General features: G+C 39.2%; 3 protein-coding genes across 15 annotated transcripts in view; all 3 read left to right on the top strand.

The window, feature by feature from the left end:
• Positions 1-3,776, top strand: part of tcf3b (transcription factor 3b) — a 29,056-nt gene extending 25,280 nt beyond the window's left edge. For all 8 annotated transcript variants that reach the window (XM_068726039.1, XM_068726037.1, XM_068726040.1 and 5 more), the window contains one exon: positions 248-3,776. The gene's annotated coding sequence lies outside the window, so the exon portion shown is untranslated. The remainder of the gene's footprint in view (positions 1-247) is intronic.
• Positions 3,777-4,106: 330 nt separating this feature from the next.
• On the top strand, positions 4,107-6,713 carry LOC137884219 (cytochrome b-c1 complex subunit 10-like). The gene is made up of 3 exons (XM_068725941.1): positions 4,107-4,233; positions 5,295-5,434; positions 6,295-6,713. Exons 1-2 carry the CDS (start codon positions 4,172-4,174, stop codon positions 5,413-5,415), a joined length of 183 nt encoding a protein of 60 aa, XP_068582042.1. The 5' UTR covers positions 4,107-4,171; the 3' UTR covers positions 5,416-5,434; positions 6,295-6,713.
• An 82-nt stretch (positions 6,714-6,795) lies between these two features.
• On the top strand, positions 6,796-14,925 carry mbd3b (methyl-CpG binding domain protein 3b). 6 transcript variants are annotated; one of them, XM_068725935.1, is made up of 8 exons: positions 6,796-6,993; positions 9,101-9,166; positions 9,763-9,922; positions 10,745-10,882; positions 11,074-11,164; positions 11,835-12,012; positions 12,295-12,447; positions 13,258-14,925. In XM_068725935.1, the coding sequence occupies exons 1-7, from the start codon at positions 6,797-6,799 to the stop codon at positions 12,440-12,442; spliced, it is 978 nt and encodes a 325-aa protein (XP_068582036.1). In that variant the 5' UTR covers position 6,796; the 3' UTR covers positions 12,443-12,447; positions 13,258-14,925. The 6 variants fall into 6 exon arrangements, with proteins under 6 accessions (XP_068582036.1, XP_068582035.1, XP_068582037.1 ...); XM_068725934.1 differs by having other exon boundaries at positions 9,098-9,166; XM_068725936.1 differs by lacking the exon at positions 9,101-9,166.
• Positions 14,926-15,041: the final 116 nt, after the last annotated feature.

The raw sequence follows: 15,041 nt of genomic DNA, 5'->3' as shown, positions 1-15,041 counted from the left end.
AAGGCGGAACCAGCAACAAACCATGGAAAAAAAAAAAAACAACGATTACTAAATGTAAATGCACTGCTGGACCATGAATCAAAAACGAGGTTTGATTTTGGGAAGATTTTAAGGATTCTAGCTTAAAATATGAATATGCACTAGCACATAGGAGTCAGTGGGCTCAGTGTAATCCTCATTATTTTGTTGCTTTCTTCATAATGCAGGATTACTACAACATAATGTTTGTGGTCCTTCCTTTTTGCAGATCTGGTGGTGTTTCCTTGGCTGTCAGAGGATGTGGCCTTAACAGATTTCTTCCACCCATTATTCTCCAGTGTGTGTGTGTGTGTATATGTGGACATGTCTGTGTATTGTCCGTTCAAGTTTCAAGATGCACATTCACACACTCGTACACACATGCATACTGCCAAAACTGACACAGCCTGTTTGTCGCACTCCCAACCATGACTACAAGCTCAAATGTGAAGAACTTTTTTTAGTTTTGCTTTGTTTTATACATGTAAAAAAAAAAAAGAAATCTTCTTCTTGGTTTCCACAAGACGATGGAACACCGGAGTACTTTTTTGTCCTGCCACAAATTGGGACTTCACACACTGCCGAGAGGTGCTCTTGTGAAAGAAAGGAGACCTAAACAAACACAAATTGAATCAAGGATTTGTGCCTAATTGTTACATGTTTTCTATTTGACATTTAAGCAAATTGCTTTACATGTGAGGAACATTTATTGTGAGGGATTGCTTATGTGTATGAGCAGTTACTTTTAATGTATGTCATTCCCAGCGTGATGGTACAGTCTTACATATGTTATGTAACCAAGCCCATAGTTGAAGTTGAATTGTCTAAATTCGGCGACTTTTCCCCCGATCTTATCAGCAAATGTTTAGGGAAGGCAGAAAGGTCAAAGGTCTCGACAGTTCAAAAGCAGCTCATGAAAGACAGGAACTCTGACCTAGAGGCGGTCTCTGACCCGAGCCCGGTCTCGTCCCACACGGCGTCTGGAGACTTGGAATAGAAGTTATGAATTATCCAAGTGGTAGAGTCTGTCAACTACAAACCCGTTCTTCCTATTTGTTGACTACAAATTCTAGTGTTACTCCAGTAATCCCTTGTCACATGTTCAGGTTTTTGTACTGCTTTACGTACTAAAGCATACTTAGACGAGACAAAGCACAGTTGTACAGGTTTAGACTGAAGGTTAGGTGTCGACCTGTTGTGCATTTCACTCCCCGGAAGTCGCGTATTAAAGCCATTTGAGACGCTTGCTAAGTGATCAGCACCACTTAGTGCTCTTACTTACCTAAAATGGTTTACTGACAATGCCAGCAGACTTTAACAGCTCAATTTTCTTTCCCCTTAAATGATGTTCTGTAAAAGACAAAAAAAAATAAAAATATCTGGGTTCCTTTTTTGAAGAAGGGATCTCATCAGTCCGCATTTGTTTGAAGCAGACGAGCCTTCGTGTAACGGAGGCTTTCTTTTCCTAAATGAGCATTCCCACTGATTTACAGCCCCTCACCTTCCTCCTGAGTACGCTTGTCCTCACGTTTCTTACCGAGAGAAGTGTGACGTGTAAATTCACTTCATACATTACTCTGATATGTTTCATTTTTCAAAATTAAATATATATAAAAATATATATTTTTTGTTAGTCTATACATTGTAGATTTTTTACATAAATGGCAATATTAGTTTGAAGTTTAGAGTGTATTGTAGATGAGCTGAAAAAGGGGATATTTGACATTTAAATGAAATTGTTAAAAAAAAAATAATAATAATTCAAAATTGAACCGGGATGGCAGAGGAAAAGGGTCAACGGATGATAAATGAAAAGGCGTTTGGTGTATCCTTTATTCCAGTTTCAGTTGTAAAGCGCGTCATCAGCTGCCCAGATGAATTTTTTTTTTCTTTCCATTTGGGGGTTTGTGGACAGAGTTTGTGCCACGGTCCTGTTGAAGTTTTCTTACTTACGCAGTGAGGCACTGAGGAAAAATGTGGGAAGATTTTTGTCTCTAACAGTAATTATGCAACTGGTTTTTGAATGTAGCTACCATACAAATGTGGATCACCTTCATTTTCAAAGTCCTGGGTTTTTGTCAGTACCGTATACAAGTTTTCATTTCACCCTTTTTTTTTTTTTTATTCTTTCTAATGTTTGCCCTCAACCAAGTGGCTCTGTGTGCAGCTCGCTTTATAGCAGCCTGCACATTTGTTTTTGGAGGCAGACGTCCGTATCTGGGTGTAAGGTAATGGATAATACGGAGAACAAAACAGTGTTATTGTGACGTTATTCCCATGTCATGTCATGTTGTGAATGGTTTTTACCAACATGTAATCACTAATGGGAGGTAGAGCATTTTTGTGTGTTTTTAATTTCTACAAAAAGAGATGAAGAAAAAGACCTATACAAATCAATAGTGTGGCCTTTTCATTCTCAAGACTTAAGATGACATGATGGGAGAGTGATACCTTATCAGTGCCTGAACTTGTATTTTCATTTAAGACAGTTTTATTTTGTGAACCATATCATTTCATTTATCATGGAGATTAAAGAGGTACTTGTTCATTCCCCCACCCTCCCTTCTCCTAATGCTTTTTTCAATTTTCAGGAAGAAGTTTAAATGGTATAAAGAGATTTTCTTTCAGTGTATCTAGTTAAATAAATAAATGTTACGTAGATCTTGTTTAGTTTTTATTCCCCTTTTTTCTAATTATTCAACTGGATTATATTGTCCAAACTGCTGTTTTAGTTAAGGTCATGGGTCCAGGTCATGAGTTTTCTTTCTATCTGCCCTATATTGCTCCATCGCTTGGCAGTACAGGGTTCAAGAGATGCTGCTTTTGGCTCTGATTGTCTGCTTTTGATGCACATTAACATGTTTCAGTGTATGTGTTGCTTCAATTTCAATGTAGGGAGTGAGATTTATTTTCCGTCGTAGCTGGAACCTCTAATGACTTGGAGCATTTTAAATTTCTGTATATCAGAGTGCAAGCCCTTTGCTGCAGTGACTTTCAGTATATTTAGTCTCCAGTGACTATTTTCACCTCTTCCAGCTCTTTGATGCCGTTGACAGTGACTTTTTTTTGAGAAGTTCTAATCACTTCTTTCAAAAGGTTGTATTTGAAGTTTTTTCTTTTTATTATTTCAAGATCAATTATTGTACTGAATATTGCCGATTTGTTTCAATGGGGAAATCTGACTTGATGTCATTTAGTATTCTGTGAGCATCCCATTAGCCTACAAGCTACATACTCAAATGATATGTTTGGGGAACCTTATTTCTTAAAACGAGTCTTGACATAGACACAGTTTTGAAATCTGCAGAAAAAGCAAGCCGACCACTGCAGGAGCACATGATGTCAACAGAAAATTACACAAAATGGAAAATGTTAAGTTGACGGGCTTGAACTTGTTTTGGTATAAGAAAGCAGTAATAAAACACTTGCTTTCAACAGTTTTGTCATATCTTTGTTGAACTAAAAAGGGGGAGACTATTGAGTGTTAATACATTCACAGGTACAGAGCCTGACATCTTGGGAGTGAGGACACTGTTGACTCCTGCAGGGTCCTCAGTGTCTCACTCAATCTCTCTCTCTCTCTCTCTCTCTTTTTTTATATATATAAATATATATAGTTGAGAACTGTCCTGTATATAACAGTAATGTAGCAATAAATGTGCCATTTTTAATAACAGATTATACCTTTTCCAATGTCTGGCTTTTGAATATTGTATACATAAAAAGGAAAATAAAGGAAAACATTGTAATAAAGGGTTTATTGTAGTTCGGAAAATGAATTTGTTCATATTTGCCATTGTCAATAGCCTTTTGGGATCACAAATGCGTTTGTGATTCATGATTACGCAACCAAGGCACCACAATAAATTCAAGACATGATTAAAACCAGTTGATTTGTCAAAGTCAACACGCACAGCACTGCAATATTGCGTATAACAACATGGTTGCCCAACACAGAGCACAGTCCCTGAAAACAGCTCTGTTGTAAACGGAGACCTTTGAAGTGGTGGCCTGACATGAACCGTAGCTGTGGCTGCACGCAGCCCGTTTATTTTTAACAGGCATAAAAAAAGGCAGCCCAGGGGTCCTTCACGGCCATCAGCGCGAGAAAACATTGCAACGAGTAGAGAACTACAACTGAGAGAAGGTCAGGATGGTGCAAAAAATACTGAATAAATTCGTCGGTGCCAAGTACATTACTATTCTAAGGGCGTGGTAAGTTAAACCACCAACAGAGGTGGAGTACTGTTTTAAAAAATATTGTTTTTAGTGCTTCCGTCATGTTAAAAATGCTACTCAACGGTTGTGTCCTTCTAGGTGACCCGCTTAGCTTAGTAGCTTAGCCTGCTTGTTTATTTCCCACCCAGTTAGCTAGCTGGGCTAGTTAGCATAATGCTACTATATCCAAAGATGCTGAACTGTGTCTTCTATAATTGAACAGCCAACGGTAGGTTAGTTGTTCGTTTGTTTACACTGACACGGAAAAGATTTGTATCTGAATATCATGTTATCTCATATGTCAGAGATTTCATAGCTAGTTAACCATATCAAAGTTATTTTAATATTCAATATCTCAAAGTACTGAAGTGCTCATAGTCCTGTGATAACTTAGAAGCATCTCACAATTAATTCATGAACTATTTGACCAGTTTATTAGTCTGATAAACCTCTAAATGATGTAAAATCACAGTAAATATTATAATGTCAATATGGTTAAAGGAGATACGTGGTTTTATATAACATTTATTATCTTCCTCAAATATGATGGCATATGAGTGACCACTCATGAGAGTTAACTAAACTTGACAGCTGTTTGTTTTTCCACAAACACTATAGAGTACAACACTATAACTGACCTTGCAAAGTGCACACAGAGGAAAAACTCAGATGGCGACTGTTTAACAGTAATTTGTTAAGATAATCATTTTATTATTATGAATCATAAGCTTTTTTATCTATTATTTGACCCTTTTGCCTATGCACATTCATTTAAACCAGTGTCCGAGCTAGTTCATGTGGTTCTTGTCAGTAACCATAAAAGTATTATTTATATTATTAATAATGTTTATGATCTTGTGAAAATAGCACATTTGCTAGGATAGAAAAATCTGTCTTTTTTTTAAGTTTAGTAGCTTTTTGTGAATCACAACCACCATTTCTGTGTCACTTTGTGCATTGACTTAGGGGAAGTGTGCATGTTGAAACTTAAAAATATTATTCTGACAGTGGTTGTATGCGTAATTTTTTTAATCCCTTTATTTTTTTTTTTCATCTAGGGTACCAAATATGGTGGCCTGGGGAACAGTTGGTGGAGTGGCGCTCATTCACTTCACAGACTGGCGGTTGGTTCTGGATTATGTGCCATACATTAAAGGGAAGTTCAGCGACGATGAGTAAAGTCCCACACAACGAAATTGTGAGTGTATTGTTATTGTAACCAACACCCGTGTAACTGATCTTTTGTCCACATACTTTGTTTGCTGTGTTCAGTTGGATTGCTCATTAGCTTTAGCCACACCCATGTACTCCTGATAAGATCAGGCAGGTGTAACATGCCAGGTGTTGGAACTGAGCATTAAATCACTCTTCTGAGAATTGGTTAAAGTTGCTGTGACCAAGAGGCCAGAAATAACTGTTATTCTAAAACACCTGTAGTGCTCACTAACTAAAGTTTACTCCAGGCTGAGAATAAAGGCCACAGAGTTCTTGTTGCTCTTGTGAGCTTGTTAGATGACAACATAACGGCTTTATGCTTCTGAGTAATCTTAAAGCTTTGCAAAAGGCTCAGATTTAAAATAGAAACGGTCAGTTTATGACAAAATAAAAGTTTAGAAAAAGTATGTATTCATCACAGCTGGCCTGACAGATTTCATTTTGAATATGAACTGTTAAATTGTATTGTTGGGGTGTAGTGCTTAGGGCTTGACTATTTTTAAATGATAAATTTGTTTACTCAGTTCATGATCATCAATGTGGTAAAATGTTTTGGTACTGGCAATTTGTCACTTCCCTCAATGATAAAGTAACATTATTATAATACTTTGTTTTGCAACCTAAACCCCAGACAAGTAACACCACACTGTAGACATGATGTTGATTTGTCCTAAGCCCTTTTAAAGTTTTTACACCTTTTAGAGTCCTCCTCACCTACTTGGATGTGGTTTTGTCAGAAATCCAACCTCAAAGGCAGACATGATGTGTTATGTTTTTTTTACACATTCAAACAGATGTTGATGTACATTTTGCTAACAAATGGGCTGTGTGTCTTGCCTACAGGACCAGAGCTTGGGAATGGGCGCATGGGTGGATTGCTTACACAACGCAAGCTTAAGCAGGATGCCCTGGCTCAACAATCAGTCGCTGAGGGCTTGCTAGGAGTTTGGACGACAAAATGCACTCTGTATAAATGCTACTTTTGATCCAGTGTTATTTAATGTGAATAAATCTTTATTTCCCCCCCCAATGTGTCAAGTTATTCTGCAATATGTCATCTATTGAAATGTTTCGTTTCAATTGCTTGATGGTGAGAGTATTTTTATATTTGGTGTTAAGTGCTAAAAAAAAGAGAGATAATACTTTAATTGTCTTTTGCATGGAGCAGTTGTAAAAGCGTGGCTTTGCACACCTGATATTTGCCAACCGGTCTCTACTATTTGTACTGTAAAAGTAGTGTGAAATAAAAATGTTTTTGCCGACATTGTTTATGTAAAGTGTTATGATAATATAATTCCATATGCATGCGGACTCGCACTAATTCACCGAGGTGTTATGGGCCCAAATGCACGCTGAGGATACGCCAGGTTCGCCCCAGACATTAAACCCATTTTATTTGCCAGACTGCGAAATTTGCGTGGATAATGTCTTTCATTTCTCCCATCGAAGGGGGAGGGGACTGAAAGAGGAGAGGGGAGAGAAGGGATTTAACATAGCGAGAGGGAGAAAACGAGATAGTGTCTTCAAGATGGATAAAAACGAGTAAGTACATCATCTCAGGGGCAGTGAAACCCACAACAACCGTATTAATTGTTATTGTTGCGTTTTTTGACGCTGTAGGTCGTTTTCGTAATATATTTGAAAGTCTGTTTATCATCGATAAGCCAAATGCACTCAGTGGTCTCGCATTTGGAAATAGAAATGCTGTGGTCTTAAGCTAGGATGTCGGTCTTTTTTTAGCATCATTGTACTATGATTAAACTGTCCTGATATTTGCAGCTAATGTTGAAATGAACCACGGAGTCGGTACGCTGCGTCGACCACTGTGTCGAGATACGATTTTAATCTCACAAAGAGGATCACATTTTTTTCTTCTTCTCTGCATCGTTACATGCACAAAGCCTCCATAGATGCATGATATGCTTTTAAAATGGTGTCTGCGTTTAATCGTTAATATCTACTTTGTCCATTCATGAAAGCCGGCTTCAAGTCTGAATGACAACGGTAGACATTGTCGTGGTGAAAAGGGCTTCTCCTATTTCACGTAGCTAACATGAAACTTTCACATTTGTGTTACTGAGAAAGCTACAAGTGAAGGACGCTATTTTGTTATATCTAGTAGATGTTATTATTCAGTGGCGTCCATCATTGTTGTCACTGTGTATCTACATGATTACTGTTTACGGTCTATTTGTAGCAGTAGCCTAATTTTTGTTTCCCATAGGTTTACTGGTGTAGCTGGCTACCACCGTCAAGCTAGAAAATAACACTTCCGGTAAAACGTTTCAAAACAAAAGACTAATGGTCTAAAACGTATTTTGATAGATCCGGTTCTTGGATTGGTTAAATTCAAGTTTTACTCTATATTCGAAGACATGCTTGAATAATCAAGGTTGAGCGAGACATTTGAAAGGTCCGCCAAAAAGCCTGAAAGTGCACCTTAAATTACGTTTATTTTGTCAAAACATTTCTCCCATGGTCAATGATGAAGTTACACCATCACACACATTCAATGAATTCATGTAGAACACAGTGCGATTTTTTATACTATTCACTTTTCAAAAATATTTTATTTTGTATAGTATTTGCTGGACACTAATTTGATGTATTCCCTTCATTTAATGAGGTAATTCCCATTTAGATTGAGAAAATACAGGACTATGAAACAATAACATAATGTAGAAAAAAATATTTGATCGTGACTTCTTTGAATAAACTTTTAAAACAAATTTTCTGAATTGAATTTAAAGTTTAGGGCTTGACTGGGACCTTTTGGGACTTAACAACCAACCGGGTAACGCTATATCGCTCGCACGGTCGGTACGTTTATTCCGTGACACAGTCGCGCTAACTTCCTGTCTCGTCCCGGCCGTTGACGCAGCCGCGTAGTCCTATGTTTTCCTTGCGGATGTAGCCCTCGTGCCCCCGGCCTAGACAGGCAGGTAGTGATGTGGCCGCGGTTCTGCGGCGGAGCGATCTGCGCGACGACAAAGAGACGAGACGTTGTTAGCAGGGAGATCCCATTACAGAGGACGCATGTTGTAATATGGTCGAAACAAAAGCGTAAGAAGCGATAGGCCAAAACAAATAATAATCCTGAAATCTAATCTGTTTATGCGCAGTAACTTTTTAGAGGATTTATAGGCTACTCGCGTGGGAAATGGAGAAGAAAAGGTGGGATTGCACTGCTCTCCCCAAGGGCTGGAAAATGGAAGAAGTGACCAGAAAGTCGGGTTTGTCAGCTGGAAAAAGCGATGTCTATTATTTTAGGTACTAAACGAACCGAGGGCTTGCAAAACTTACAGGTGCACAAGACACCGAGTTTGCGGACGGAAACAGGCAGGGTTCTGATAAAGAGAGGGGGGTGGGGGGGAGGCGGTATAAAGTTTGAGATGGGTAGTGGGGGGGGTCCTGTTTGCTGGTAACAAGGCCAGCTCCTCTCAACAAGAGTTGAGATAAGAAGGAGTCTGTCCAACCGTGCGGGCTAGTAGTAGTAGTAGTAGTAGTAGCAGCAGCAGCAGCAGCAGCAGCAGCTCACGCCTGGCGAGGCCTTTTTAATGAATCTAATTCAGTGTCATCTCAGTTAATACTCTTTATTCCCCATTTTGAAGTGAACCAACAAACGCCAGATTTTGTTTTCATTTAGCAGAGGAGAAGAGCAAGATGAGGAACAGAGGCAAGAGAGGGGGGAGGCGGGTCGGTTGTATAGCTTGTGGTAGGCTAACTGTACACTCATATACCGGTGTTTAACTGTGATGTAAGAGACGTTTGCATGAGTTTACTAGCACGTATCCACCCACAGTCGTTCCTTCTTTTTTTTTGTTGGTCATCGCTCAGGCTTATAATAGTGTTTTTGCTCCCACAAGTGGAGCTACAAGTGTTAGTTCTGCCATGTTTACATTGTGCTCACTGGTTCTTGGAGGTTAATTTGAATGCTTTATGAACAATGCTGTTGAATGTGTTTTTATATATATATATATATATATATATTGTAATATCTGCTCTTCACACTAGATTGTCTGCAGCTTGTAATAGATAACAAGGGTTTAGGTAGTCAGCAAAGATCCATTTCACACAGTAATGTGATTTTCAGTGTCATTGCCCATTTGAATGAGCTCTGCTTCTGTTTGCATTTGACTTGTTGCATGTTGTGATACTTGTTTTGTACTTTTTCTGTGTTTTTGAAGTCACGTTTTTTTGTTTCCCTGCCGTCGTCTCTTGTCTTGGACACCTTTTTTTTGTGTGTCTGTTGTTTGTAAGAGATGACGTGAGTAGAGTGGTTTCTTATGTCTTCTGCCTTCCCCGCCACAGTCCATCTGGGAAGAAGTTTCGGAGCAAGCCTCAGCTGGCCCGTTATCTTGGGAACCAGATGGACCTCAGCTCCTTCGATTTCCGCACGGGGAAGATGCTGATGAGCAAGCTGAACAAGAACCGCCAGAGACTGCGCTATGATAACAACAACCAGAATAAGGTGAGACGGCCGGACACTTGACGAACACAACTAATGGTGACCTGGACTCAAAGTGTAGCAAGATGAAGCCTTAAGAGACTGATGACTGCAAGTGAAACACCCTCACACAAATGCATATGCTGAAGCTGATTTAGAATTTATAAAATGTAAAGTGAGAAGACTTTTATTTTGTACTACTGTGAGTGTATTCAGTGAGCATGTCAACGATGTAGAAAGGAACAAAGTCATTTGTAGATATAGAATCAAAAAAGTATTTTTAAATTGAAATAGGTAAGACTCTGGTGTCCTTTTGTTTTCATATTAAAACAAAACGGCAACATTTGATATTACTTGTCAAGCTTTCACTAGTATATACATGACATGTGGGGTGACCGTGGCTAAGTGGAGAGCAGGGCCGCCTTTCAATCAGAGGGTCAGAGGTTTGATCCCCGGCGCCTGCTCCACTAGTCTCATGTCAATGTGTCCTTGAGCAAGACACCTAACCCCAAAAATTGCTCCCGTAGCTGTGCCTACGGTATATAGATAGATACTGAATTGTAAGTCGCTTTGGATAAAATCGTCTGCTAAAATGACTGTAATGTAATGTAGAGAAGAAATATTAAACTAGCCTTTTCCAATTTTTTTCTCTCAAAAATAATCACTTTTTCTCATGGACCTGGAGTCTCACATGAGTTCAGTGGTTTGAACACTGACATAGGGTTAGGCCTCTAAACGCTGTATGAGATGCTCGTCCTCTTGTGTGGTTGTAATCAACAGTTTTGTGGAATAACGCGTCACATTCTGTCTCTTTTACAATCTCCCTTTGCGTTTGATATTTTGAAGGGCAAACCTGACTTGAACACGTCACTCCCCGTCAGACAGACGGCCTCCATCTTTAAGCAGCCCGTTACCAAGGTTACCAACCACCCAAACAACAAAGTGAAGACGGATCCTCAGAAAGCTGTCGACCAGCCCAGACAGGTGAACGGTCGACATCATGGCAAACGCGTGATATCTGATGCAGAAGAAATGTGCTACTTTGAAACTGGACAGACTTGATGTTGAACACGTTGATGGTGTTTTGGTTTTACTCGAAGCAGCAGAATATTTTCATTTCAATTTCAAACCTGCCTGCAGTTAATATTACTCTCTTTCTTTCTTCTCGTCAACAGCTTTTTTGGGAGAAGAAACTCGGCGGTCTCAATGCTTATGACATCGCAGAGGAGCTGGTGAAAACAATGGAACTACCTAAAGGCCTGCAAGGTAATGTACACGAGTTAATCACCGATTCTTCACACAAAATAAATAACAATTTATATTGATACGCGGATAAATTACTCAGTTTAACCACCATGGTCTGAAATAAAGTTTTACTGACCGTTATCGGTCGATATTCAGTAAAGAAATGCGATCAGGAGATCAGCGTTCATGCTTTCTGCTCGTCGATCCCTGATAACGCTCCACTGTGAACATTAAACCTGAGTTGAAATTGACAGAAGAGCGATTATCGATGACAGCACCGCTGTCATTCAGTCACATTGTGATGCCTTCAGGCTCTGTTCAGTGAATATGAGTATCGGGCGAAGGTGGATTATAACGTTATCATGATGTGTTCACTTGTCATCTTGTAAAATGTAGTTTTGGTGAAAAACTTAAATAAACATAGTTGGTTGAAGGAGATGTTTTCACAGCAACATAAGTAGATATTCAAGATGAATTATGAACTGATTACGATACTTCTAAGCATCTATAATACATCATTAAAACTACTGATGAAATGATTTTGTTAATCAATAAAACTGCAATCTTTTATTTCCGAATCATTTGAGTTGTGTGTTTTTATGAAGAACAAAAAACACTCTGATCATAACAAAGGAGTAGCAGCTGTGATGTTCCTTGAACATGTCTTCTCACCACCCGTTTGGTCCTTCAGGTGTCGGTCCAGGCTGCACAGACAAGACTCTCCTGTCGGCTATTGCGAGCGCTCTGCACACCAGCGCCGCTCCCATCACTGGCCAACTGTCTGCTGCTGTGGAGAAGAACCCCGGAGTGTGGCTCAACACTACACAGCCGCTGTGCAAGGCCTTCATAGTCACTGATGAGGACATCAGGTGATTGTTTCTTCTTTTACAGTGTTGGAGCCTGATAATTCATTGCTGGAGTCAAGATCTAGTCAGATCCAACATTTCTTTTTCACTTTTTGTAGTTTTTGATTTCCCCAAAAGTTGACTGAGTTGAGTCTGTTCAGCAGTCCATAACAAGTGACCCTGCTCTTTTTAAACGCGCACACACACACACACACACCATCTGTGCTGTGCTGTGCTGATTCGGTGGCTGCGATAAGCAGCTGCAACTGCCAACTGTAACCGCTTTCCTGTTGTGTTTGCGTGTAGGAAACAGGAGGAGCTGGTGTACAGCGTGAGGAAGAGGCTGGAGGAGGCTCTGATGGCGGACATGTTGGCTCACGTCGAGGAGGCCGCCGGCGAGGGAGAGGCTCTGAAAGACGAAGGCAACAGCAGTGAAGATATGGAGAGTGTATAGCACAGGTTGGTAAAGGCGCAAGTGAGGCTCACGAGCAGATTATTTAGACGATGTATGACCTCCTATCCCACATCTCTCACAGAAAACCAAGCAACTCATGAAATGAATGTTTAAAGACAATTTTGAAAACATTCGTAGCTTGCTGAATCTTAAAAGCATATCATGAGCTTTGGGTAATGTTTTATATTAAGGTCCTTGTAATAAGCGTTAGTTAATAGGTAATAACGCCCTTACACGCTGCCCAATAACATACTGTTTTAATGAAACTATAAGTGTTAATAATTGCAACATAACCACATGTATTGTTAGATTACAATAAATTTATGAACACTTAGCCATTACCTCATTTATAAACCTTTTAATACGCTTTATTAAGATTCATACGTACTTTATTATGCATTTATTGGCAGTTAACAAAGCTTCCTCCATGAACAATGCCTTATTAAGGCAAATTGTAGATTGTTAAAGACAAAGTATATTACAATTGCACTATTTTTTGTTGTTGATGGGGTTAGTGATATTTTATATCACCTTATCAGAATGTCTTTTACAATGTGCAATTAACCTCATTGTTGAATGATGCTGTAATTGGACTAATAATTGAAATATGCTATTACTAAGACTTATTCTTTTTTAACACATAATGTTAATAAGCATGTTATAACTAAAGCTTTCACAAGGACCTTAATACAGAGCGTTGCAGAGTTGGGTACTTAGTGCATGAATTATTACATAATGTATAAGATGCAACCTAGCTATTCAAAAACAAAGAATGGAGAATGTTTCCTCTAATTGCCAATCCTCTCCTCTTGTAGGGATTTGTTCAACGTCTGCAAACACACGATCATGAACAGTGGGAGCCGTACAGCAGTCCTGCCCTGATGAACTGTCCCTGTGTATCTGCGTCCAACTTAACCCGTTCCCCAACTTACACCAGTCCAGTAGAAAACTGTCTTTGCCTCGCTTGAACCCAAAAACACTCGGTGTCGAATGCGTCCGTTCATCATCGTCTCCACTGGAAAGGGCTCCTTGACTTCAACAGCAATTAAATTAAAGCTCGGTTGACTTTTGACTCGGACATTTTAAAAAATTCCCTTTTTAAAATATTAAAAAGTAATTTATCTATAGTGTGTCAAAATTAGTGTTTGATGAAAAGAGTGTTTTTTACTGAAAGGCTTTGAATGGGTTTGTATTTTTCGTGACAATCGTCAAATCCAAACGTTTTATGTCGGCAAAAAGGTGAATTGGGGTTTTTTTTTCTGTTTGTTTTTTTCTTGTTTTTGGGCAGATTGGAAATGAATGTTTTGTAATTTTGGCACGTCTCTGTCTCGAATTTGATGACGCACTACACGAGTCGTATGACACAAAACATCGTCTTTTCTAGTGGAACCAGTTGAGATGTAACTATACCGAGTTGGGCAAATTCAAATCGGCATCGGTGCCAACCTGCAGGCCGGCTGACGATACAAATGCAGACGGTGCAGTTTGACTCCCGTGTTCACCCACCGGAGGGGGACAGTCAAGTTCTTATTGTTGTGATTTCAATGAAATATTGTGCTTCATGACCGCTGTGTCGCCCTGTGAGTCGTGTTCAGTGTTGACCAAAGAGGAGACGTGTCGTTTTGAAGAGGGTTGTGTGACGTGCGTGTAACTAAAGTCTGCTTGGTGTTTTACCGTCAGCCATTTATATATCGCCTCTGCTCTTTTTCTCAACGTGAGGAAAGTATGAAAGTATGCGTTGGTAGGGCTGGGCGATGTGGAGAACATGAAATATCAAGATATTTTTGATGAAATACCTCAATATTGTCGGGTTGACCCTTGGTGCTTTTACAAAAATATTTAAACAAAGAGCTTTTTGATAAATAATCATCAGTAATGTGGATATATTGAGTAAGTGGGTAAAGGCAAACAATAGAACGGCTACAACAGTCTGGCAATTTGACTGTAATACAGCCTTTAAAACCAGGAAAAAAGACTTCTAAATAAATTCCAAGACGATATCTAGTCTAATCTTACAATATCAATATATTGCCCAGCCCTGTACGTTGGGGCTGAGCTCAACGGGAAAGAAATGACTTGAAACCTCTTTCTATTGTAGAAGTATTGGGTTTAAACTCTTGTCATCGTTTTAGGTGCTGCCTGGTGTTGTGGATCATTGCTGCTTAGGCTTTGTTTCTATCACAGTTTCTAGCCACGTTTTTTTTTTTTGTTTGTTTTTTGGGTCTTTTTAATGTGTCAATGTTACAACACACAAGCTGCCTCCTCTTGAACCCATGCACAAAATTGATGACACCGCAAATTAGTTAACATTGAGTTTTAGATGTCATGTATCATCTGAGAAATAATGCTTTTTTGTATTTTTTATCCCTGTCTGTCGAGGTGTGATGGTGAATCATGTACCCAGCTGAAATCGATATCAGCAGGCTGATTGCTGAAATGAATTTGATTGTATTACATATTAAAATGAGTCCGTATGTCATAAAGTCTGCTGCTGGTGTGTCTTTATTTTTTCCTTTTTAAAACTGCTGAAAATACTCTGGTTAAACCTGTTTAGATGCATTTTTATCCTGCAACAGTATGCCTTCCAGAGGCCGCCCTG

The sequence above is a fragment of the Cebidichthys violaceus genome, unplaced genomic scaffold, assembly GCF_023349555.1.
Source record: "Cebidichthys violaceus isolate CVI_PGR_0920_01 unplaced genomic scaffold, fCebVio1.0.p SCAF_37, whole genome shotgun sequence".
Classification (NCBI taxonomy): Eukaryota; Metazoa; Chordata; class Actinopteri; order Perciformes; family Stichaeidae; genus Cebidichthys; species Cebidichthys violaceus.
The sequence above is the reverse complement of the archived record's forward strand: the minus strand, read 5'-3'. Positions and strand labels throughout refer to the sequence as shown.

Bases quoted from the DNA above. Each gene is read 5' to 3' on its own strand.
- mbd3b (XM_068725934.1), top strand. From the start codon at position 6,797: ATGCACGCTGAGGATACGCCAGGTTCGCCCCAGACATTAAACCCATTT. The intron at 6,994-9,097 runs GTAAGTACATCA...GTTTTCATTTAG, and splicing joins TTCAAGATGGATAAAAACGA to CAGAGGAGAAGAGCAAGATG. The intron at 9,167-9,762 runs GTAGGCTAACTG...TCCCCGCCACAG, and splicing joins GGTCGGTTGTATAGCTTGTG to TCCATCTGGGAAGAAGTTTC.
- LOC137884219 (XM_068725941.1), top strand. From the start codon at position 4,172: ATGGTGCAAAAAATACTGAATAAATTCGTCGGTGCCAAGTACATTACT. The intron at 4,234-5,294 runs GTAAGTTAAACC...TTTTTCATCTAG, and splicing joins ATTACTATTCTAAGGGCGTG to GGTACCAAATATGGTGGCCT.